Source organism: Microcaecilia unicolor, chromosome 6, assembly GCF_901765095.1.
Source record: "Microcaecilia unicolor chromosome 6, aMicUni1.1, whole genome shotgun sequence".
In the NCBI taxonomy this organism is placed as follows: Eukaryota; Metazoa; Chordata; class Amphibia; order Gymnophiona; family Siphonopidae; genus Microcaecilia; species Microcaecilia unicolor.
In genome coordinates this window covers 241,308,942-241,332,031 of record NC_044036.1, presented here as the reverse complement: position 1 = coordinate 241,332,031, position 23,090 = coordinate 241,308,942, and the positions used below count along the sequence as shown (strand labels likewise).

The following is a 23,090-nucleotide window of genomic DNA, read 5'->3' as shown; positions in this document are numbered from 1 at the left end:
CAAGTTAAAATTGAATTCAAATAAAACTAAATTTCTGTTAGTCGCTTTAGAGAAGAAACTGTGATGATCAATCAGAATTTATACAATTTTTCTTCTATACTTATTCTGGGAATTCAGCTGGACAATAGGTTGTCATTAGATTAGCAGATTTCTAAACTAATACAAAGATCATTTTTGTTGATGCGAAATTTACGACGTGTAAGAAAATATTTTGATCAAAAACACTTTCAGCTTATAGTACATTGATTTTGAGCTCCTTAGATTATTGTAACATCATTTATTTAGGAGCATCTAAACACATTTTGAAGAAATTACAGACTGTTCAAAATGTGGCATTGCGACTCATTTATTCACTATCAAAATATGACTTGGTTTCTCAATACTATAGAAAACTGCATTGGCTCCCTATACAGGCCAGATTGAGATTTAAATGTTACTGTTTACTGTACAAGATTTTATACAGTCTTGCCTTTTTATATCTTATGCATCATTTTGTTTTGTTACAGAAATCTAGGATGACTAGATCATTAGCTTTATTTGCTTATCCATCAATACAATATTTAAAGAAAATGACTAAACTTTTAGATACTCTCTTTTCCTATCAGGCAACTTGTTTAGGCAAATGTACCCAAAGCATATTATCTTCCATGATTAATTATAGAGCGTTTCGGAAACAGATAAAAATTTCAAGTGGAGTTGAACAGGTAGACGTGAATCGCTTGTTTACTCTTTCCAAAAACACTAGGGGGCACGCAACGAAGCTACAAAGTAGTAAATTTAAAATGAATCAGAGAAAATGTTTCTTCACTCAATGTGTAATTAAACTCTGGAGTTCATTGCCAGAGAATGTTGTAAAAGAAGTTAGCTTAGCGGGCTTTAAAAAAGGTTTGGCTGGCTTCCTAAAGGAAAAGTCCATAGACCATTATTAAAATGGACTTGGGGAATATCCACTGCTTATTTCTAGGATAAGCAGCATAAAATGTATTGTACTTTCTTGGGATCTTGCCAGGTACTTGTGACTTGGATTGGCCACTGTTGGAAACAGGATGCTGGGCTTGGTGGATCTTCAGTCTGTCCCAGTATGGCAATACTTATGTACTTAAGTAAAAGGCAAGCTGCACATGGATGTGTAGGGCCAGAATTCTGCATAAAGCACTATTCTACATTGTGAACCTGACTTTTACAGATTTGGCCATTGTCAGCTCTCATGCAGAGGCTCTGTGAAAAGCCTCTGGGACAATGCTGAGACATCCAGTCTGAAAAAGCAAAACAATTGTTTGCAACAACTACTTTTGTTTACTGTATTTGGGATAGAACAAGAACATACAGGACAACACTGGGGAACATCCTGACATCGTATTCCTGTCAACCTGGCACTAAGACCTAAGGAGATAGAACCCCTTCCTTGAAGCTGTTATCAGCAACTGTTATCTGATGGGACCCAGATAACTGCCCTCAGCTGGCTCCCAGCCTGCTACATAATGAACTCTCATTAATCTGTGGCATCTCTTCCCTGCCTACTCTTGCCTGAATGGGAAGAGCTACCTGCTGCCTGAGTTCCTAATTGTGTGCCATAATCAGTTCCTAACTACTGGGGGTCCAGTGTTCGTGAGTTATCATCTGTCAGGTTGAACTGCTGTCTCCCTTGTGCCTGGCAGTGCTTGGGGTGTTAGTATCCTATTAATTTCAGGATTAGACTAGTGTGTGCTATTTTACTTCCCTTGACAGGTACTGACATCCTGTATCATCATTTTGGGTGATTTTGCATAACCTTTCTCTAAATATATCTGCCATTACAGCCAATTGTGTCTAACAAACAGCTTTTCCTATTTTTATAATAATATCTGAGCCTTGTCTCCATTACTCTCAGTATTGACTTAGTATTTCAATTTTAGGACTATTCTGGATTAGGATTGCCAGTGAGAAGTGTGCGTGTGTTTTGTAACCAGAGTGTTAATTTTTTTCCAATATTTGTGTGTTCATGCTTTTTTTTTTTTATTTGTAGCATTTGTATCCCACATTTTCCCACCAATTTGCAGGCTCAATGTGGCTTACATTTGCCGTAGTGGCGATTGCCATTTCTGGTCAGTAGAATTACAAATGGTATTTCATTCAAGTGCGTACATACATGATAGAGGAATACATTAAGGTATTGCAAATAGATTCTTAAGTTATAGATTGGATTGCAACATATGTTTGTTCATCATTTACAAAATTTACCACTATTTATCACTATTTACCAGCCTTTCACAAGGTCTAGTAGACGTGGTTTGTCCCCACAGATGGGAGGGAGAAAAGGGGGCAAGCTGCACATGGATGGGAAAGAGAGAAGGGGACAAGCTGCTCATAGATGGGAAGGAGAGAAGGATACAAGCTGCACATGGATGGAAGGGAAGGGAAGGGAGAGGAGAGGAGGACATGTTGTACATGAAGGGAAAGAAGGGAAAAGGGGGAAATGCAGCACATGGATAGAAGTGGATGGAGAGGAGAGACAGAGAGACATACTGCTTATGGATGGGAGGGAAAGGAAAAAGGGGAACATGCTGCTCATGGATGTTTGCTTTTCTGGAAATGTTTTCTAATTTTGTATTTAGCAGAGTACAGAAAATAATGCATTTCTGTTACTTTTACCAGTATGCTTACAGAATCTGGCTTTCTTGGGGGTGTCACTGTGATTGTGCGGCAGGGTGAGGTGCTGCGGCGGTGGCAAGGCAGCATTTTATTGTTTTTTGTGTCCTCTTTTTTGTCTCCATAAATATGGTAACCCTAATGCCACCCAGTTCAATTTTTGTGATCCCTTGTTCTGTATTTCGTGAGGATCTGTCGGTGTGATAGTAAATGGCATATGTTTATTCCGATTTGAAATACTTCCCTTACTGGCTGTGCAGATCAAAGCAGTGTACAGCACAACAATAAAAACAGAGAAAGGAACTCCATAACTTTGACAGGAAAGTACTCATCCACAAGAAAGAATATTCAGAAAAAGGAGTAAGAAATCAGTGGAAACAATGCAGTGCATTCTCTGCGTCTGTGACACAAGAGGCAATTATTCTTGAGGTATGGTACCAAATCTTACATTGAAAAGGTGAGTTTTCAATAGTCTTAAATAGATGAGGAGATCAGAGGACAGGCAGGGAGGAGAGGGGACTGAGAGAGGCCCTAGCACATCTAACCCCTGCCTTTACCCTTGCTGTAGCTGGTGGTGATCTCCAAGCACCATCAGTCAAGGACTTTCTCCAAAGGTGGTCAGAACTCCCTTCTACCAAGGTCTGCAGTCGGTGGCAGCATCCTTGAGTCACCAACAACTAAGCATGCATGGGGTGCCAGCATCAGTGGCTCAGGGACATTGCTGCTGCCTGCCAAACTTGGTAAAAGGGAATTTTGGCTACCTATCTGACCCAGCATCACCCCTGTCTTCCTGCCATGTTCAGCATCTCCCATCTCTGTATCCCTATTCTTGCCCTGTCCAACATAACTGTTCTAAGTCCCTATTCCTCCCCCCCCCCCCCACACACACACCGTACCAGCATCTCTCCCTCTCTCTTCCTTCCCTCCTGTCTCCTTCTCCCGACCAACATCTCTTCTTCTCTCTTCCTTATCTCCCTCTCCCAACCAGTGTCTCTCCCTTTCTCTTTCTTCTCTCCTGACTCCCTATCTCTTCCCTCTGCCCCCAACCCAGGGATCCAGCAAGTATTCCCTCTCTCTTCCCTCACTTCTGTCTCCCCTTTGCAAGACCAGCACCTCTCTCTCTCTTCCTTCTTTTCCCACGGGTCCTGGCACCTCTCTCTTTCCTTGCCCCCCCCCCCCCCCCAGTCCAGCACATATTTCCCTCTCCTTCCTTCCTTCATTCATTCATTCATTCATTCAAGTATTTATATACCTAAGCACTTACAGTTTCATTTTACAGGTACTGGGTCTGTCCCTAGTGGGCTCACAATCTAAATAGTACATTGTACTACTGCTGTACCTAGGGCAATGGAGGAAGGGTTAAGTGACTTGCCCAGGGTCACACGGAGCTGTAGAGAGAATTGAACCTTGTTCCCCAGGATCTCAACCTACTGCCAACCATCAAGCAGCACCGGGAATCAGACCCAGTTCCCCAGGCCTGCAGCCCGCTGCACTAACGATTAGGCCACTCCTTCACTCCTCTCTCTTCCTCACCTCCCTCAGTGGATCTCTCTCTTTCTTCCCTAACTGATCTCCTGTTTAGCACCTCTCTCCCTCCTTGCCCCTTGATTCAGCATCACTTTCCCTCCTTGCCCCCCCATGCAGAACCTCTCTCCCTCCCTGCCCCCCCCAATGCACCACTGCTCTTCCTCCTTGCCTTCCCCCCGATGCAGCATCTCTCTCCCTCCTTGCCCCCCCTGATGCAGCACCTCTCTCCCTCCTTGCCCCCCCCCCCCAATGCAGCACCTTTCTCCCTCTTTGGCCTCCTCTCACCCTCCCACAATCTGGTACCTCTCTTTCCTTTCTCTTCTTTCCTTTCCACGGCTGCCGGCAGTGTCAGTAATAGCAGGTTGCTTCAACCAATCCCGGGTCCTTCCTTCAGCCGCATCCTGCCCCTTCTGAAGCAACTTCCTGTTTTCTCGAGGGTGGGATTTAGCTGAAGGAAGGCTCCCAGGATCGGTTGAAGCAGACTGCTATTGCTGACACTACTGGCACTGCCAAGAAAGCAGAAAGGAAAGAGAGGTATCAGATTGTAGGGGTGCAAGGCCACCGAGAGGCTGAACCAGGCCTGGGGCAGAATCGTCATTGCCAGCTTCTTCCTCTGCCCAGCATTGGTTGCCCCTGGGCTTTCCTCAGGTTGCACATACTCAGTCTCAAAACTGTGCTAAGGGGCTGCAGCAGCTAGGCAGGCAATGCAAGGGGGCCCAGCACCGGAGTATTCTCTCTCCTGCTCCTGTCGGGACGCGATCACCGGGTCCCATCAGGAGCAGGAGAGAGAGAGAGAAAGACCCCTCTGGAGGCCCAGGGAATTTTGCCCCTGCCCCCCCCCTCTTGGTGGCTATGTGGGGGTATACTCGAGGGAGGGGCAAGAGACAGGACGGTGGGGAGAGATGCCAACACAGAGGGAAGGGCCAAGGACAGGATGGGACGGGAGAGTAGCTGGGGTCAGGCACAACAGATAAGCAAGGCTTATGCCGGCCCTGGAGGGAGTCAATGCATGAGTTTGAGCCCTTTAAGTGTATGAGCTGGAGAAGGGGCCTGAATGCGTGTCTCACACACTGAATGTGTGCAATTTGGCATGTCTGTATTTATATTGAGTTGTGTGATGCCGAAGTAGGGTAAGGGCAGAGAAAATGTTGTGCCCACTCAAAATTGGCTGTTTGGCTACATCACTGGCTTACACGTAGTCCCTGAAGGGTGGGGTTTAGCCCTGGAAAGGACCAGAGAATCATCAAGAAACCATGGACTAGGGAAGTACCTGAGCAGGGAAAGACGATGTGATTTTGAAATGAGGTTCTGGAAAAGAAGAGTTTAACCTCTGTTACAAGTGTAAACCCAGAGGGAAGGTTACTGGGGAGAGGGGTCTTGAATCTAGGGTTACCATATGGCTCCAGAAAAATGAGGACAGATTGAGCCACCTTGGTTAGCACATTCATATTGAAGAAGTAAGCTAATGTTTGGTGCTTATTGTGTACATGTGTTCAAACTAACGAATATAGAGAGTTCTAAGATTAACCATCCAGTGTCGGAAGCTCACCTAAGAAATATTTGGCTATGTTGTTTAAATGCTCTTAATTGTTTAGGAGGAACCAAGAGATTTTCTAAGAGGAATTTTGTTTATCCTTTTGAGTGAAAAGAGGGAAGTTTATACTTTTGAATTAAGCTGAATGAAGAAGTGACACTTTGAATTTAAGCAAAAAAAAAAAAAAAAAAAAGGAGTAGGATGAACTGGCCATTACAATAACCCAGGGAGACATAAAGGTTAAGTCTTTATTAAGGAGCATCTCTTGACTCGACACAGCAGCTATGTTTCGGCGCCTATGCGCCTGCCTCTGGAGTCCAAGGATATACAAAACTGTATAAAAATATGAATCACAACAAACATATATACATGAGTGAAAAACATAACTTAAAATTAAAGTAAAAATGCACATAATATTTTAAACCAATTGTGGAGCAAAACTTCTAAAACATTGGAAATAACCCATTACATATGGTCATACACTTATTCCATGTGCCATAACATTTAAGATTGTATATGTGAGTGCTTTAGGCAACTGACCTTAGGATGTTCCAAAGGTTTAAAAAATGAAAACAAATTTTCTTATGTGATCAGGTTATTGGATGTCACAATCCTATGAAAAATATAAAAAATTATGTAAATATAATAAAAAAAATAATAAAAAGCGGGAGAGAGTATGATACCATGAAGGTTACGCAAAAATCTTGCATATGTAAAATATCCAATATTGCAAATGAGATAAAAGGTCTAAAAAGTCAAATATTCCCCCCGTTTTCTATTTCTGTTGATGGCTCTCTCATTCTCCCTGTCTCCTCAGCTCGAAACCTTGGGGTCATCTTTGACTCCTCTCTCCTTCTCTGCTCATATCCAGCAGATTGCCAAGACCTGTCGTTTCTTTCTTTACAACATCCGTAAAATCCGCCCCTTTCTTTCCGAGCACTCTACCAAAACCCTCATCCACACCCTTATCACCTCTTGTTTAGACTACTGCAATCTGCTTCTTGCTGGCCTCCCACTTAGTCACCTCTCCCCTCTCCAGTCGGTTCAAAACTCTGCTGCCCGTCTCGTCTTCCGCCAGGGTCGCTTTACTCATACTACCCCTCTCCTCAAGACCCTTCACTGGCTCCCTATCCGTTTTCGCATCTTGTTCAAACTTCTTCTACTAACCTATAAATGTACTCACTCTGCTGCTCCCCAGTATCTCTCCACACTCGTCCTTCCCTACACCCCTTCCCATGCACTCCGCTCCATGGATAAATCCTTCTTATCTGTTCCCTTCTCCACTACTGCCAACTCCAGACTTCGCGCCTTCTGTCTCGCTGCACCCTACGCCTGGAATAAACTTCCTGAGCCCCTACGTCTTGCCCCATCCTTGGCCACCTTTAAATCTAGACTGAAAGCCCACCTCTTTAACATTGCTTTTGACTCGTAACCCTTGTAACCACTCGCCTCCACCTACCCTCCTCTCTTCCTTCCTGTTCGCATTAATTGATTTGATTTGCTTACTTTATTTATTTTTTTGTCTATTAGATTGTAAGCTCTTTGAGCAGGGACTGTCTTTCTTCTATGTTTGTGCAGCGCTGCGTACGCCTTGTAGCGTTATAGAAATGCTAAATAGTAGTAGTAGTAGTAATTAAAGATAAAAATGATGTAAAATAAGGAATACTATTATAAAAGGGAGTGTCAGTATAAAACAGAGTGCTAATATGAAACTGAAGTGCCAATATAAAACCGGAGTGGTATTATAATCACATATAAAGAGCCGTAGTGCTAATATAAAAATAAGAAAAGAAAAACTTTAAAACGTATAGAAAGTAAAAGCAAACTTAACGGTAATATTTCTCAATAAAAAGATGACAAATCTAGACACAAAAACCAAAAAAAGTGCCACATCGAAACAATTAAATTTTATAGCGAGGAAGTCCTTTAGTTATACCTAAAGGACTTCCTCGCTATAAAATTTAATTGTTTCGATGTTTTAGGAGTTTTGTTCCACAATTGGTTTAAGATATTATGTGAATTTTTACTTTAATTTAAAGTTATGTTTTTCACTCATGTATATATGTTTGTTGTGATTCATCTTTTTATACAGTTTTGTATATCATTTGTGTATGTGTTTTTTAGACTCCTGAGGCAGGCGCATTGGCGCCGAAACACAGCTGCTATGTCGAGTCATTTGATGCTCCTTAATAAAGACTTAACCTTTATACGTCTCCCTGGGTTATTGTAAAGGCCAGATCATCCTACTCCTTTTTTTTTTTTTTGCTGCACTACTTTGACGTAGGAATTGAGGGTTCCTCCACCTCCTGTGGCTGCTCCTCGCTTTCACTTTGAATTTAAGAGCATGGTCTTTTATTGAGTGCAAAGGAAGCTTCTAGAGGGATAGCAGCCTAGGATGAAAAGAGGAAAATCCTGCCTCTAGAGGGATGTGGCGTGGGGGGAGAGAGGACAAATGTATATAAAGCTCCCTCTTCAGGACAATGCCTACCTAATACTGGATCCAATACAGGAAATCGTTGCCCAGGGAGTGGAGTGAACCTGGGAACAGATGTCAGGGTGCCCCCAAGCATGACATTTGTTACTGTTTTGTGGAAAAAAAATTAAACACCTTGTCCAGTTACTATGGGGAATGGATTTTAGGCTCATTATTGCAGGGTTCTAGGAGAAGCTCTGTAGCCTCACCTCCAGGACTGTCATTGCAGTCGCTGGACTAGGAATATGGAGGTCATAAAATAGAAGAAAACATTTGGGGGTCATGTGATGGTAATAGCCTGAGCGGACGTCTGTTGGCTCGGCTCCTCTCCCCTCTTCTCAAAAATCAGTCTTTTTGATGATCTTCTACGCTGAAAAGTGTCCAAGTGGTGTGTGAAGAGAGCGGTGAGGTTGGGAAGCAACGATTGGGACAGTGGAGGCGAGGGGATGCCGGTGAAATCGTTGAGACAAGGTCGAGACAAAACGAACGCTGCTGTAAAAAAGATGGCGTCACCGGCCTCCTCTTCCTCACCAGCTCTTTCGCCGCAGATCTCTATGGCACCGAGGGGGATGCAGGAAGATACAGTGCACGTATCAATGCGAAACCTATCTCAGCTACTGGATGACAAATTGGCTAAACTACATGCGGGAGTGGACGAAATTAAGGACAGCGTTGCGGGGCATGCGGTGCGGATCGAACAAGTGGAGGATTGCATCTCGGTGCAAGAAGACTTGTTCACAGCAGCTGAAGCCCGAATTGGAACTCTGGAAACCCAGGTTCAAACACTACTCGAAAGAGTGGAGGATCAGGATAACAGGGGCCGAAGAAACAACTTACGTATCATAGAGGTCCCTGAAAATGTACCCGACAATGAGCTCCGAGAGGTGACGGAGAACTGGATACCGAAAGCCTTGAGGTTACCTCCGGAGGCAGGTCGTGTGCATGTGGAGAGGGTGCACATAATCGGAGTGCGCAGGGAGGATTCTGGAAGGGTGAGACCGGCTATAGCCAGATATCTTAACTATGCGATAAAAGCCAAGATTTTAGAGCTATTTAAAAAACAACGTGTGTTGGAGTATAAAGGCGCCCGGTTGTTACTCTTCCATGACTTTTCGATACGGGTAACGGAGCAGAGGAAGATTTTGGTGCCATTTTGCTCCCAGCTGTATACAAAGGGTATTAAATTTGCCTTTCAATACCCAGCTCGGGTTTGGATTACGCATGATAATCGCACGGTCACTTATACCAAAGCAGAAGAGCTCAAGGCGTTTCTGGACAAGCTTCCAGCTGAGTAATGGGGTTTGAGGAGGATAGCACAAGCATCTGGGTAACACAGTTGGCGAGTTCTGAACGTGTTACAAGAATAATGCAGTGATGCTGGCTGCGCAGTGGAGATGCTACAGTTTTCAGTTTAAGTTACAGATTGAGAAATTTGGGGGCACACGGAGAAGCAAAGAAAGTTGGCGAGGCACTTCGGCAGAGGAGCGCGACATATTGGTAGAACGCCCTTCTAAGACTTTTCCATAGTCAAGACAAGCGCCCAAGCTACATGGAGATGACGGGCCAGATCGGTTCCAGAGAGACATCGTTCTAGTGGACATAAGGAAGCGATCTGAGTGTTGGGTGTTTATCATGAAGGGCAACCGGGCAAGCTGAGGTTCTATTGCTCCTGATGTGCATGTTAATATGTTAATTTATTGTATTAGTAACTTGCTTAGAAGGAATGGTGGATGGTGGAAGAAGATGTGGAAAATGTGGCATAGAGAGGGGGAAGGGGAGCAGGAGCACTATGTTCTGGGTATACTTAGGTGGGGTGAGGGGATATCGGGAGAGTGTGAGTGGAGGGGTGTAAGTCTGAGTGGATGTGCAAGAAGCGGAGGCTGAGAGCGTGGATGGAAGGGGGATAAGGAGAAGAGGAGAATCGCGAGGGGAGAGGGGAGGAGGGGGACGGGGGAAGGGGGGGTAAAGAAGAAGAAGGGGGGTACTTGTACGGGATGGAAACCGTGTTGAACAACTAGGTGTGAGATTTGTGGGGGAGCCATCTTTCAGACAAAGGCTTATGTTTCTTATCCCAAGGATGAGGTCAGGCTGGGGACCGCCTTGGGGAATAGCGGGAGATGCATTCTGTCAGAGGCAAAATGGAGAGGATGAATGACTAGTTTACGAGTGGCCACTTTGAATGTGGATGGCATTCACTCACCTATTAAGAGATCTAAAATTCTCCAATACAGCAAACAAATGAAGGTGGATGTCTTGTTCATCCAGGAAACCCATCTCTCGCTTCTGGAGCACTCCAAACTGAAGCAGAGATGGGTTGAGGAATTGGCCGTTGCCTCTTTCAACAATAGAAAACGGGGGGGGGGGGGGGGGGGGGTGTGGCTATAATGATCAATAAGGGCCTGGATGCTATTCGCCATAAACTTATACAAGAACCTGAGGGGCGGTATGTTGTCTGGGTAGGTGCCCTACAGGGAAGCAAAGTAGCCTTGTGCTCAGTGTATGTGCCCAATATACGCGCCCAATGTTTATTCACACAAATTCTTTTCCTCCCTGCTGGCAACCTTGGTCACTGTTAGTGAATATCAATTAGTGGTGGTGGAGGGATTTCAATATTACAGCTGACCCTCTTGTTGACTGCAACCCCCCCCCCCCCTCGAAGAAGAGGCCTCAGAGATTGGAAGATAAGGGGGTAGGGTTCTTACAACATGAGTTGTGGTTAGTGGACGTCTGGCGAGCCTTGCACCCAGACGACAAAGATTACACTTTTTATTCGCATGTGCACAAAGTCCAGGCTAGATTGGATTATATATTGATATCCCCTTCTCTTTTCTCACAGACACGTAGGGCAGACATTGCAGTGAGCGCAGTATCAGATCACAGCATGGTTTGGGCAGAGGTAGGAAGCCTGAAGGGTATGAGGGTGACAGGTTGGCGCATGAATCCCACATTATACTTGGATCCAGAGTTTAAGCCTTTCTTAATTGAGGAATGCCAACACTATCTGGTGGATAACAATCCGCATGATACTGACTCAGTGGTGTTCTGGGAAGCAGGGACTGCGGTAATGAGGGGTAAAATCATAGAATATACAACGCGTATGAGGAAAAAGAGAGATGGGGGCCTCCTTTCTATGTTAAAACAATTGCAGGACATCCGCGCTGTGGCCTTAAGGGTGGTCCAGGCGGCGATGGATAGATATAAGGCTCTGAAAACTAGCATTAATGAACTTCTGAATCAAAGGGCCCTGAGAGATATCCAACTATACAAATATAAGCTCCATAGATGGGGAAATAACGTGGGGAGGTTGCTAGCGAGTTTAGTCTGCAACAGATCTGCGAAGCAGATAATTTCTTGTATTAAATCACAGTCAGGGTCGATGTGTGAAAAGGAATCTGAAATACAGGCAGCATTTGTGGAATATCATCAGACATTGTATGACTCGGGCTACTGCGACTCAGTGAAGCGTACAGATTTCTTCAGGGGACTTAACATTCCAATATTAGCCCCAGATGCTTTAAATGCACCCATACAGGGGGAGGAAATACAGGCTACTCTCAAGAGGCTTAAACTGGCGAAGTCACCTGGGCCAGATGGGCTGGGTCCTGAGTTTTATAAACTTCTAGGGATACATATGATGGGCCCTTTTGGTGCTATGGGACAGGACTTACTGGCCCCGGGTCGAAATGTGGGCGATTTGACTCATGCGACCATAGTAGTGTTGCCAAAACCAGGAAGAGATAAGGAACAGCTGGGCTCGTACAGGCCGATCTCCCTACTAAACCAGGACATTAAAATGTTTGCTAGCATTCTGGTTTCTAGATTGGGGCGGGTCCTTCCCTCCTTGATCCACGGAGATCAGATGGGTTTTGTACCAGGTAGATATGCCACTACAAATATTCTGAGGGCTTTGAGTGCGTTATAGGCTAAGGGGGGGGGGGGGGGGGAAATCTGGAGATGCAATAATCGCTAGCCTGGACGCGGAAAAAGCCTTTTTGACAAAATACTCTGGGATCATTTGTGTTGGATACTACCACAATTTGGCATATTTGGGGAATTCTTGGCGGGGGTGAGAGCACTATACAGTAAACCTACAGCCCAGATACTGGTAAATGGAGAATTGTCCAAGCCATTCACATTAGAAAGGGGAACAAGGCAGGGATTCCCGCTGTCTCCTATGCTCTTTGTTCTAGCCCGCGAACCACTGGCTTGCAAACTCTGACAACTGACAGATTTCTAGGGGATCCAGGTGGGAGAGCAAGAATATAGAATTAACCTTTTTGCAGACGACAGGTTGATCTATCTGGGGCATGCGTCTCAGGGACTTCCCCTACTTATTGACTTAATTCAGAAGTGTGGGTCTTTTTCAGGCCTTAAGATCAATTTTGACAAGTCTGAGGCGATGGCATTGTCGTCTAACTGTGCCTGTAGGCAACTCCCAAACTTTCCCCTGGCATGGTCGATAGGACCATTAAAATACTTGGGGGTATACTTGCATTTGGACTTTGTTATAATGCATAAAAAGAATGTTAGTGATAAACTGGAAGTAATTCGGGGATTATGTGGTAAATGGAGGGATTACCCCATCTCTTTTTTGGGCAGAGTGGCTCTGGTGAAGATGGTGATCTTCCCTAAGGTCTTATACCCCCTTCAAATAATGCCCTTATGAATAAAAGGCAAAGACGAGAGAGCATTTCGGGGAGTGATTTCTTCCTTTATATGGGGCAATCGGACGGCACATATTGGGTACAATAAACTGGTAAGGGACAGGAATGAGGGGGGAGTCAGGTTACCAGACCTCAGGCTATATAATGTAGCAGCTGCATTAAGATGGATCCATGAAATTCATACGGAGGAATGGGTGTTTTCCCCTGTGGGAGTCTGGGAAAATGAGGCTGCACCGTTTTCATTCTTCTCGGTTCTACATAACACTGGACCACCGGTCAAGATGTCTCCGTTACTGCGCCCGCTCAGACTAGTGTGGCAATGGTGGTGGGGTAGGGTGGGGGGAGCGGGAGGACTGTCCCCATTTTTGGAATTGTGGAATAATCTTAGGTTTTCAGCGGGGCACGGGAGGTCAATTTTTCAAATGTGGGCTCAAAGGGGGTACCGATATATAGGACAGCTGATTGAGGTAGGATGCGGTAACCTTCCTTCTTTTTCAGCATGTCAAATTAAGTGGCAACTGCCGAAGAAATTGTTTTTTTCCCATTTACAGATTGGGCATTACATACAGTCACTGAGATGACTAGGTACAACTTACCCAACCTTTACCAAATTAGACAATACATTCATGCAGGTGCCACCGGTGAACAACCGGCTATCTCATTGGTACAAGCTGGGACTAGCTTGGCGACCGCTCCCATTTTTTGCTCAGCTAGCAAAGCAGTGGAGTTCACTAATAGGGGCGGAAATTTCAGAGAAGGATATTTCCAGATGTTTCTTCTCGGCTTTTAAGATCACGCCTAATGTGGGGCTCCATGAAATTCAATTTAAGATATTACATGTGGCATATGTCACTAGATGCAAGGGCAAGATGTTGGGCTTATGGGACTCAGATGAATGTGACAAATGTCACTGGGGTAAAGGCACTATAATGCATCATTTCTTAGAGTGTTGGACACTCCGGGATTACTTGAATATAGTTCTTGGTAAATTGGAAGGGGCCCTCCAAATTCAAATTCAGATGGAATGGTCATACAGTATACTATTGCTGGGATCTGCTATATTGCTGACATCCGCTATTTATGTTCCTGTACCCGTGCTGCCAAACGCCTCTGGCTGAAATCCCGTACCCTTGCCGACTTCGTTCATTTCAAATTCATGCTGACCTCCTTCCGATCTGCCCTTTCACTTGCCAAACAGGACTACTACATCCAGTTGACCAACTCTCTTGGCTCTAACCCTCGCCTTCTCTTTGCCACGCTGAAATCCCTCCTTAAAGTGCCTTCGCCCCCTACTCCCCCTTCGCTTTCTCCTCAGACTCTAGCAGAGTACTTTCATGACAAGGTTCAAAAGATTAACCTTGAATTCTCGATCAAACCACCTCCGCTCTCCCCTCCCTTAGTCCATTCCCCCAACCCTCCAACCCTTCCCTCCTTTTCCACCTTCTCTGATGTCACTGATGAGGAAACTGCACATCTTCTTTCCTCGTCCAAACGTACCACCTGCCCCTCTGATCCCATTCCCACTCACCTACTTAACACTATCTCCCCCACTGTCATCCCTTTTATCAGTCATATCCTCAATCTTTCGCTTTCCACTGCGATTGTTCCTGATGCCTTCAAACATGCTGTAGTCACACCGCTCCTTAAAAAACCTTCACTGGACCCTACCTGCCCCTCTACCTATCGGCCCATCTCCCTCCTCCCTTTCTTATCCAAAATACTTGAACGTGCTGTTCACTGCCGCTGCCTCGACTTCCTTTCATCTCGAGCTATTCTTGACCCGCTCCAATCTGGCTTTCGCTCTCTTCACTCGACTGAAACGGCACTTGCCAAAGTCTCCAATGACCTGTTACTGGCCAAATCTAAAGGTCTGTACTCTATTCTCATCCTCCTCGACCTATCTGCTGCTTTTGATACTGTTGATCACACCTTACTCCTTGATACATTATCCTCTCTTGGATTCCGGGGCCCTGTTCTTTCCTGGTTCTCTTCCTATCTCTCCCGACATACTCTTAGCGAATACTCTGGTGTTTCCTCCTCCACATCTATCCCGCTAACAGTCAGTGTACCCCAAGGATCTGTCCTAGGACCTCTCCTCTTCTCCATCTATACCTCTTCCCTTGGTGCTCTGATCTCATCCCATGGCTTTCAATACGACCTTTACGCTGATATCCGCACCGGATATCTCAGCTGAAATCCAGACCAAAGTATCGGCCTGCCTGTCTGACATCGCTGCCTGGATGTCTCGCCGCCACCTGAAACTAAACATGACCAAAACCGAGCTTCTCCTCTTTCCCCTGTTCTCTAATTTGGTAGATAACACTCTCATCCTCCCTGTCCCGTCTGCGCGCAACCTTGGAGTCATCTTCGACTCCGCTCTCTCCTTCTCTGCTCATATTCAGCAGATTGCCAAAACCTGTCATTTGTTTCTCTATAATATTAACAAAATTCGCCTTTCCTCTCCGAGGACGCTACCAAAACCCTTACCCACACCCTTATCACCTCTCGCCTAGACTACTGCAATTTGTTTCTCGCTGGTCTCCCGCTCAGCCATCTATCTCCTCTTCAATCTGTCCAAAACTCCGCTACGCGTCTTATATTCCACCAGAGTCGCTATACTCACATTAGCCCTCTCCTCAAGTCGCTTCACTGGCTCCCTATCCGCTTCCGCATACGGTTCAAACTTCTCCTTTTGACCTACAAGTGCATCCACTCCGCAGCTTCTCAGTACCTTTCCGCTCTCATCTCTCCCTACACTCCTCCCCATGAACTCCGTTCACTGGGTAAATGTCTCCTGTCGTCCCCCTTCTCCCCCACTGCTAACTCCCGGCTCTGTTCCTTCTATCTCACTGCTCCCTATGCCTGGAATAGACTCCCTCAGCCAGTACGTCAGGCTCAGTCTCTGGCTGTCTTCAAGTCTAGGCTTAAAGCCCACCTCTTTGCTACTGCTTTCGACTCCTAACCATGACTCTCTTACTCAACACCCTCACTTATCACCCCTACCACTGCAATTTCCCCACCCCTAGCTGTCTGTTCGTCTGTCCAATTTAGATTGTAAGCTCTGTTGAGCAGGGACTGTCTTTTCATGTTAATTTGTACAGCGCTGCGTAAGTCTAGTAGCGCTATAGAAATGTTTAATAGTAGTAGTAGTAGTAGGATCTGATGCTGATCTAATGAAACAGGGGCTACTTGCCCATCAATGTAAATTTGTCCTCTTGGCACTGGTGCTCGCAAAAAGAGTTATACTGCAACATTGAATAGATAACTCCCCACCTCCCCTGGTTAAATGGCAAGCCAGCATGGCACAGATGGCAGAATGGGAGGGTGGGGGAGCCGACTTTACTCAGGCATTTGGAAGCGATGGAAGACAATGACCAAATAGGTGGGACACACATAACACACTATCACAAACTATAGGGGACTCACACCACTAAGGTATAGCACAAAGAGGAATAGGTACCAGTAAGAAGGGTTAGGGTTGGGGAGGGGGGGATGGGTAGGGAGGGGAAATACTATCAGGGTTAGGGGTCACATAAAGGAAAAATGAGAAACACCTGTTTTTGTACAGCTTTGGTCTAGGGGAACTCAAAAGGAGCAAAGGAGATGAGACATATGCAATATAGTGTTGCAATGAATAAGGCACAGGACTCCTGGTGTCTCAAAGTGGGGTGTACTGGCACTATGAACTGTAATTGTGTTGCATAGCATTGGTGATTTTTTTGTACTCTATTCTTCATTTTCTGTACTTTGTATGAGGTGTTTTTCTACTTAATAAAAACATTTAAAAAATGTTAATAAAAGAGGGAAGGAAAAGGAAGCAGGAGGAGTGAAATACTGAATAAAGGAGAAACAGAAGGGAGTTCATGAACCATTATATGAAAAATCACTGGTCTGACACAAAATTAACTTATTACTCCAGCTCCAAAAGAGTTGGATTGGTTACCTGTTAGATTGGGAGCTTGCTTTAAGTACTTATGTTTGTTTTTTAAGCCTATTCATTCTGTAATAACAAATGAATTTGCTTTGACGTTGCATAATTATAATCCTGACTGATTCTTGTGTTCTAGTTCTCTGGCACTATTACTTTTGTCCACTGTTTCTATAGCCCAGTGGTCGGCAAACTCATTAGTCAACAGAGCCAAATATCAACAGTACAACGATTGAAATTTCTTTTGAGAGCCAAATTTTTTAAACTTAAACTATATAGGTAGGTACATTGTTATTAACTTAATTAGGGTACTCCTAAGCTGGCCTTTGCTAAAAACTCAGTCCTGGCCAGCATTGTGCAGTAGGACTGAACTCACTCAGTTGTCTTGGCTATTTCAAAGTGAAAGGAACTTGTGCAAACAGTATCTACTATTCACTACTTTTAATAGAATTACAGCATTAAAACCAACCATTCAAGGAAACTGTATAACTCCACCCCCACCCCACGCAGCATGAGTTTGAGGTGCACTGCTACCCAGCCCCGCCCCCACCTGCCCACCACCCTCAGCTCCCCAACAGCCCTCCTCTCTCCATTCCTGCCAGCCGTGGCCACCCAGGGTTTAAACCTTACCTTTTTATTTTAAGTTGCAGCGACCGACGGCTCACTTCCAGGCTTCAGCTTTTCCTTTCCCGCTCAGTAACTCCCGCCCGCCCTTGCAGAAACAGGAAATACCTCATCAGGAAGGCGGGGCATTGAGCGGGAAGTGAAAGGCTGGAGGAGGTGAGCCGTCGTCCCGTCGCTGCAACTTAAAATAAAGAAGTTTAAACGCTGGGCGGCCACCAGCATGAATGGAAAAAGGACGGAGGGCTGTCGGGGAGCTGAGGGCAGGCGCCTATGGACTGACTGTGAGCACCGGACAGTGGCGGGAAGCGGACTCGCGGGAAGAGCCACACTCAAGGGGCCAAAGAGCCGCATGTGGCTCGTGAGCCGCGGTTTGCCGACCACTGCTATAGCCTATAAAGAATGCACAGGCTCCAAGTCTTTTTTTTTTTCTTGAGGGGGCCTTTGTTGTGGAACAATCTACCTATTCATATATGTATTAAATACAAGTTTTTAACATTTCATAAAGGTTTAAATGCCAACTTATTTAGTTCTGCTTTCTAGAATCTAATTATAATTGACTATTTAATACTAGTAAAAAAAAAAGCCCGTTTCTCATTGAAATGAAACGGGCGCTAGCAAGGTAATCACCTTCTGCCATTAATGTTTTTAAAGGAAGTTCCAGCGTTCCCCTCCCTCTCTCCTTCCCTCCCAGTTCCAGGGTCCCCTCTCCCTTCTTCCCAGTTCCAGGGTCGTCGTCCCTCCCTTCCAGTTCCAGGCCTCCTCCCTCTGAATTTTAAAAGTTATCCTGACTTACCTCGTCGGGGTTATGGCGGCCGGCAGCAGCGGTAAAAAGCATGCAGGCTCGGCACTTACTTCAGTTTTCCCTTCTCTGTCTCTCAGCTCTGGTCCTGCCCTCATTTCCTGTTTCTGCAAGGGCAGGACCAGAGCTGAGAGACAGAGAAGGGAAAACTGAAGTGCCGAGCCTGCACGCTTTTTACCGCGCGAGGTAAGTCAGGATGACTTTTAAAATTTGGAGGGAGGGGGCCTGGAAGAAAGGGAGAGAGGGAGGGAGGGATGACGACCCTGGAACTGGGAGGGAGGGAGGGGGGACCCTGGAATTGGGACAAAGGGGGGACGCTGGAACTGGGAGGGAGGGGGGACGGATGACGACCCTGGAACTCGAAGGGAACAAACTTCCAGTGGGTGAATATTATATGCAGCCTTCCCTTCCCTCCGAGGACAGGGCACTGAGAGCGAGTGCGAGGCCTGTGGTTGGTCCCTTCTCCTTCTGACGTCGCATTTCTTTCCCTGGCAGCTATACAGAGTTCCCTCGAGGATGGGGCGATTACGAACCCTACGAACATTACACAGCTTCACTGCCACAATGCCACAGAGTCAGCTTCAGAACGCTGGCGGTGCGAATTATTATATTAGATTTATATGCTGTGATGTCTTGTGTGTTTTAATTAATGTATTTCAATTTATTTATATTATTTAAATTGTGTTGTAAGCTGCTCAATAGTTTTGTGATGGGTGAATTATATATAAAATAAATGAAATTAAAAAGCAAGTATGTAATTGAAATGGAAGAAATACAATGCCCACTATGCACTGGAATATAAACACAAATCACAGGAAAGATGCAGAATGTTCTTTCAGAGCTCTGTTAACTAAAAAAAAAGTACAATACAGCAGTGTGTATTTACTACATACCTCTATGTCCTTCTGGCAGAGACTCCTCCTACAATAGAAACAAAGGTATTACCTGATTTTTGGTAGTTTTCTTTGTTCCTCTTTTTTTTAAATTTTTTTTTATTTATAACCATTTACATTTTTACAAGTGATAAAACAACTTGCTGGAAATACAGAGAAAGTAATATATAGGAATTATTTCAGTCAGGTAATTCTATTCTGTTCATTAGACCACTAAATAGGGAGAGCGAAACAAGACAAGATCAATTAAACAGTAAAAAAACAAAACAAAACATGGTATTAACCTGATTATCCCCAGATATTACTCGTCTAATTCATTATTCCACATTGATCATCTGGTTGGCTTCTTCAAGGCCAATACGGTGCATAGTCAAATCATTTCATTGAAAACATACTTATTGTCCAATATTAATTAGAAATAATACATCTGATTACATTCTCTCTCTTGTAAAAACCAGAAGTTATTTAACAATACATATAACTTAAGTCTCTAATTCAAATCCCCCACTGATTAAAGTAATCCCAGTTTTCACAGGCTTCACTCCTTTTAAAGTAATAATTGAGGAAATATTTCTGAGGAAAACTTTAGGAGTCATACTCGGAATTCTGGGAAAAACAATAACCTCAATATTAATCATCTATAATAATATTCATTTTGTTATTCAAAGTTTCTGGTCTATTATCATTTTCAAAATCGTAACCACTTCTTGCTCATGTAGAATCATTTCTTATACCAAATTTTCACTCTCAAAGGGTTCAGTTAAATTGTCCATGTAACTCTCTAATAAAATTATATCTGAAACAAAATTATTTACTGACACCGTTAGGTCCCGAAGCGCCTTCCAGATGGTATTCAATGTAACCTCCACGGGAGCCAAAAACTCCAAGTTGATTTCTCTTACGTGTTTAGGAGTGGTTCCGCCGATTCGGGTTCTGCTGTAAACGTCCTCCGTTTCAGCATATGCCTCTAACTCACTCCTCGACTCCTTTGGACATGGTGGTTGAATAATTCGGGAGCGATGGAGTTGTTTTTTTCCAGGTCCAAGAGCATCGACGCTCCTTCGCCGGCGCTAATCAAAGGACTCGCCAACCCTTTCATCTGTGGACAATTCATCACACAGCGATCCCGCACTTGTTGCTCAGGGGACAAAACACTGGCCATCGGCAGCTGACCGCCGATTGTCCCCTTCCTCTCAGTTAAGGTAACGTGAAGAAGACATAACTTCAGAGGGCAGCTGGGCCGTTGGGCATACGAACTTCAGGTCGCCATCTTACCACTCTCCCAGTATGGGACACTCTTTAAAAGTTCTTTGTTCCTCTTTTATGTCTCCCTCTCCTGCCTCTGTCTCTACCAGATGGTCTACTGAGCTGCTGTTAGGCTTTTTAGAGCCCAGTCCCCTAACACTCCTATCTGTCCCACAATCCTTATTTGATCTGTCATCTCATCCCTCTCCCCCAAATTGGATGGCAGTTAGAAAGCTGTATTCTTTCTGGCTTTTTATTTGCCAAAAGATCTTCAGCCCTAGACAGCTGTCCCTCTTGCCCACTCCCAATTATTTATTTTTTTGGGATTTATTATAGCACTACATAATTACTGGCTTGTTTCTTCAGGCCCTAAGGGTGTTGTAATTGGTTTGCTTGAAGGAGACAGAGTGGTCTGCTGAGCACCAGGGACTTTGATCTTGGGTGACTCACTCATCATATTAGCATCTACTAATACCTTGAATATGTGTTATTTAGTAAATAGGTCCTATTGAATCAAATGAGATCCACAGTAAATAATGATAATACATAGTAGTGTACAGAAATGCAATAGTGCAGGTTAGTAAATCAAGCTCGTGGATCGTAGGTTCTCTAGGGACAGGAAACTACCTCCTGTGACTGAATTTGTAACTTTTCTCCAGTTTAGCTTTGAAAAAAATGTAACTAAATCCCACAGCTGTCCACTGAGCTCACTTCATTCCCTATTCCAAACCAACCTTTGTAGGACCAGAGAGAAGCAGGACAACTACCTTCAGCCCTCAAGCCCATGGGGAGCCCCACGCTTATCTGAAACTGAAGGAGGCACAACCTGCAGGTTGACCTTGGGAGCCCTTTCCCACATTTCTGTTTGGGTCTCATATTGTCACAAACCCTGAAACTTTGCATGTAATTATCCAAAGAAAACAGAAAAGCACAGTGTAGAACTCCATCAAGCCATGTTTCCAGATAATGAAGGAATGGTCAGAACACTGAAAGGAAATTTTGAAACAATCCAGGAATGTTTTTGAAGTTAAAATACTTAGACACCTACAAGAAAGGATTTAACAAAGATCTGGATTTAAACCATAAAGTTATACTGTTTTTCACTTTCTGATCACCCTCTATCTCTCCCTGTGTTTACTCTACCTTTCCCCTTCAGACTATCATTGAATTATTTTATATTTAAATTCAGATATTGTCCTTTTGCTCATACTGTTCTGAACTGAGGAAGAAAGTTCTGGCCCTTGAAATCTAGTCATAAAATTTATTGTTAGTCCATCATCTTTTTCTCCTTTCTGTTTTGTTTTATTTCTAACTAGTAAAAAAAACCCGTTTCTGATGCAAATGAAACGGAGGGCTAGCAAGGTTTTCTTCAGAGTGTGCATGTGGGAGTGTGTGTGTCCCTGCCCTCTGCCCTCTCTGCCTCCCCCTCCCCCCTCCGAGTCCAGTCCTTCAGTGTTGTTTCCTGCTGTTCTGTGTTTGTGTTACAGAGAGAGTGAGGGCATCTCTCTCCCCTCCCCCTCTGTGTTTTCCTTCACTCATGGGGAAACCGGATATCTCTGGCGCTTCACACTTCCGGCTGGAGGCTTCAGTGGTGCCTTTTATATATATAGATTATTAACATTTAAAGTGGACTAACATGGCAAACACACTACTTTGTCCCAGATAACAAATGAATCATGATTTACCAGGAACAGTCTGACAAAACTTCAGTAAGCAATCCAAGACTTTACATATTTGGAAATTACAGTCTTGCATTTTGTGCTGACAAAAGCAGCTCTGAAAACCTGGAAATCCAGTTTGGCTTATGGTAATACTGGTTTCTCAATTCTGCCCTATGGGAGGAGGGCTGTCTTGTTTGCACACAGTACAGCTGTCACCATCGATACTAGAAAAGTGAAGAAATGGAGAATGTGTCATCCTGCATTCACCTAACCTTCACCCTTCTAAGCTATCTTTAGTGAGAAGTGGAGAATGGTATGTGTAGATGGAAGGTACAACAGGAAGTTACCTACCAGTGCATGAGCCTGAAGCAATGTCAAGAGAAGCCCGACACTTAGCACCAACATTAGTTTCATGGTCCCAGATCTCCCCTCTCACTGTTCCACACCAACTGAGATGCTGACTGCTCAATGAGAGTAGCCTTGTCCCCACATGGAGCTCTGTATTTATACCATTGACTGTAGGGAGGGAAAAGGGAAGTGCTCACACCCAACCATTTATAAATTGCATAATGGAAGAGATAATTACTCTTACCAAGAATAAATATTGGTTAACATTTCATCACTCAGTTCCCCATTCTCTACTCTGTAACAACAACAAAAAAAAAAAGATTCCTTTTGAAGACTGGCACAAAAGTTAACATTGCTAGAGAATGAGAAGATATCAGAGTAGAGCAGGTTAAGTAGTAATAATAATCCAAAGACAAATAATAGAACACAGCTCAAAAAGTAAGGAAGGAAGCTCAGGAGGGGTAAAGAGAAGAATGGAACTAATTTCCATACCAGCTACAGAAAATAATTTTTAAATCTTCTGTTCATCCCAACCTTCTTTCTCTGTGAGATGTACCAGAGTACTGGAAATCATCCCTAGCATAGAGGGAGGTCTTTGCAGACTTCCAGAGGCTCTAGAGTTGCACAGCTAGATGGAAGAGTAGTAACAAGAAGGAAATAGAACTGCATTTTGATTACAATTTTTAACCATGATTAATCATGTAATTATAGGCAGGGGTGTAGCCAGCAGTCCTTTGGCAGGGGGCACAGGGGTGGACTGGGGGAG

At 44.4% G+C, this 23,090-nt stretch overlaps 1 protein-coding gene across 2 annotated transcripts in view; it reads right to left on the bottom strand.

The window, feature by feature from the left end:
- LOC115472626 (carboxypeptidase inhibitor SmCI-like) overlaps window positions 1-22,471 on the bottom strand; it is a 76,193-nt gene extending 53,722 nt beyond the window's left edge. For both annotated transcript variants that reach the window (XM_030206944.1, XM_030206945.1), the window contains exons 1-2: window positions 22,328-22,471; window positions 19,071-19,098 (exon numbers count right to left, since the gene is read on the bottom strand). In XM_030206944.1, coding sequence (XP_030062804.1) covers window positions 19,071-19,098; window positions 22,328-22,390 — 91 coding nt within the window. In that variant the 5' untranslated portion in view covers window positions 22,391-22,471. The remainder of the gene's footprint in view (window positions 1-19,070; window positions 19,099-22,327) is intronic.
- Window positions 22,472-23,090: the final 619 nt, after the last annotated feature.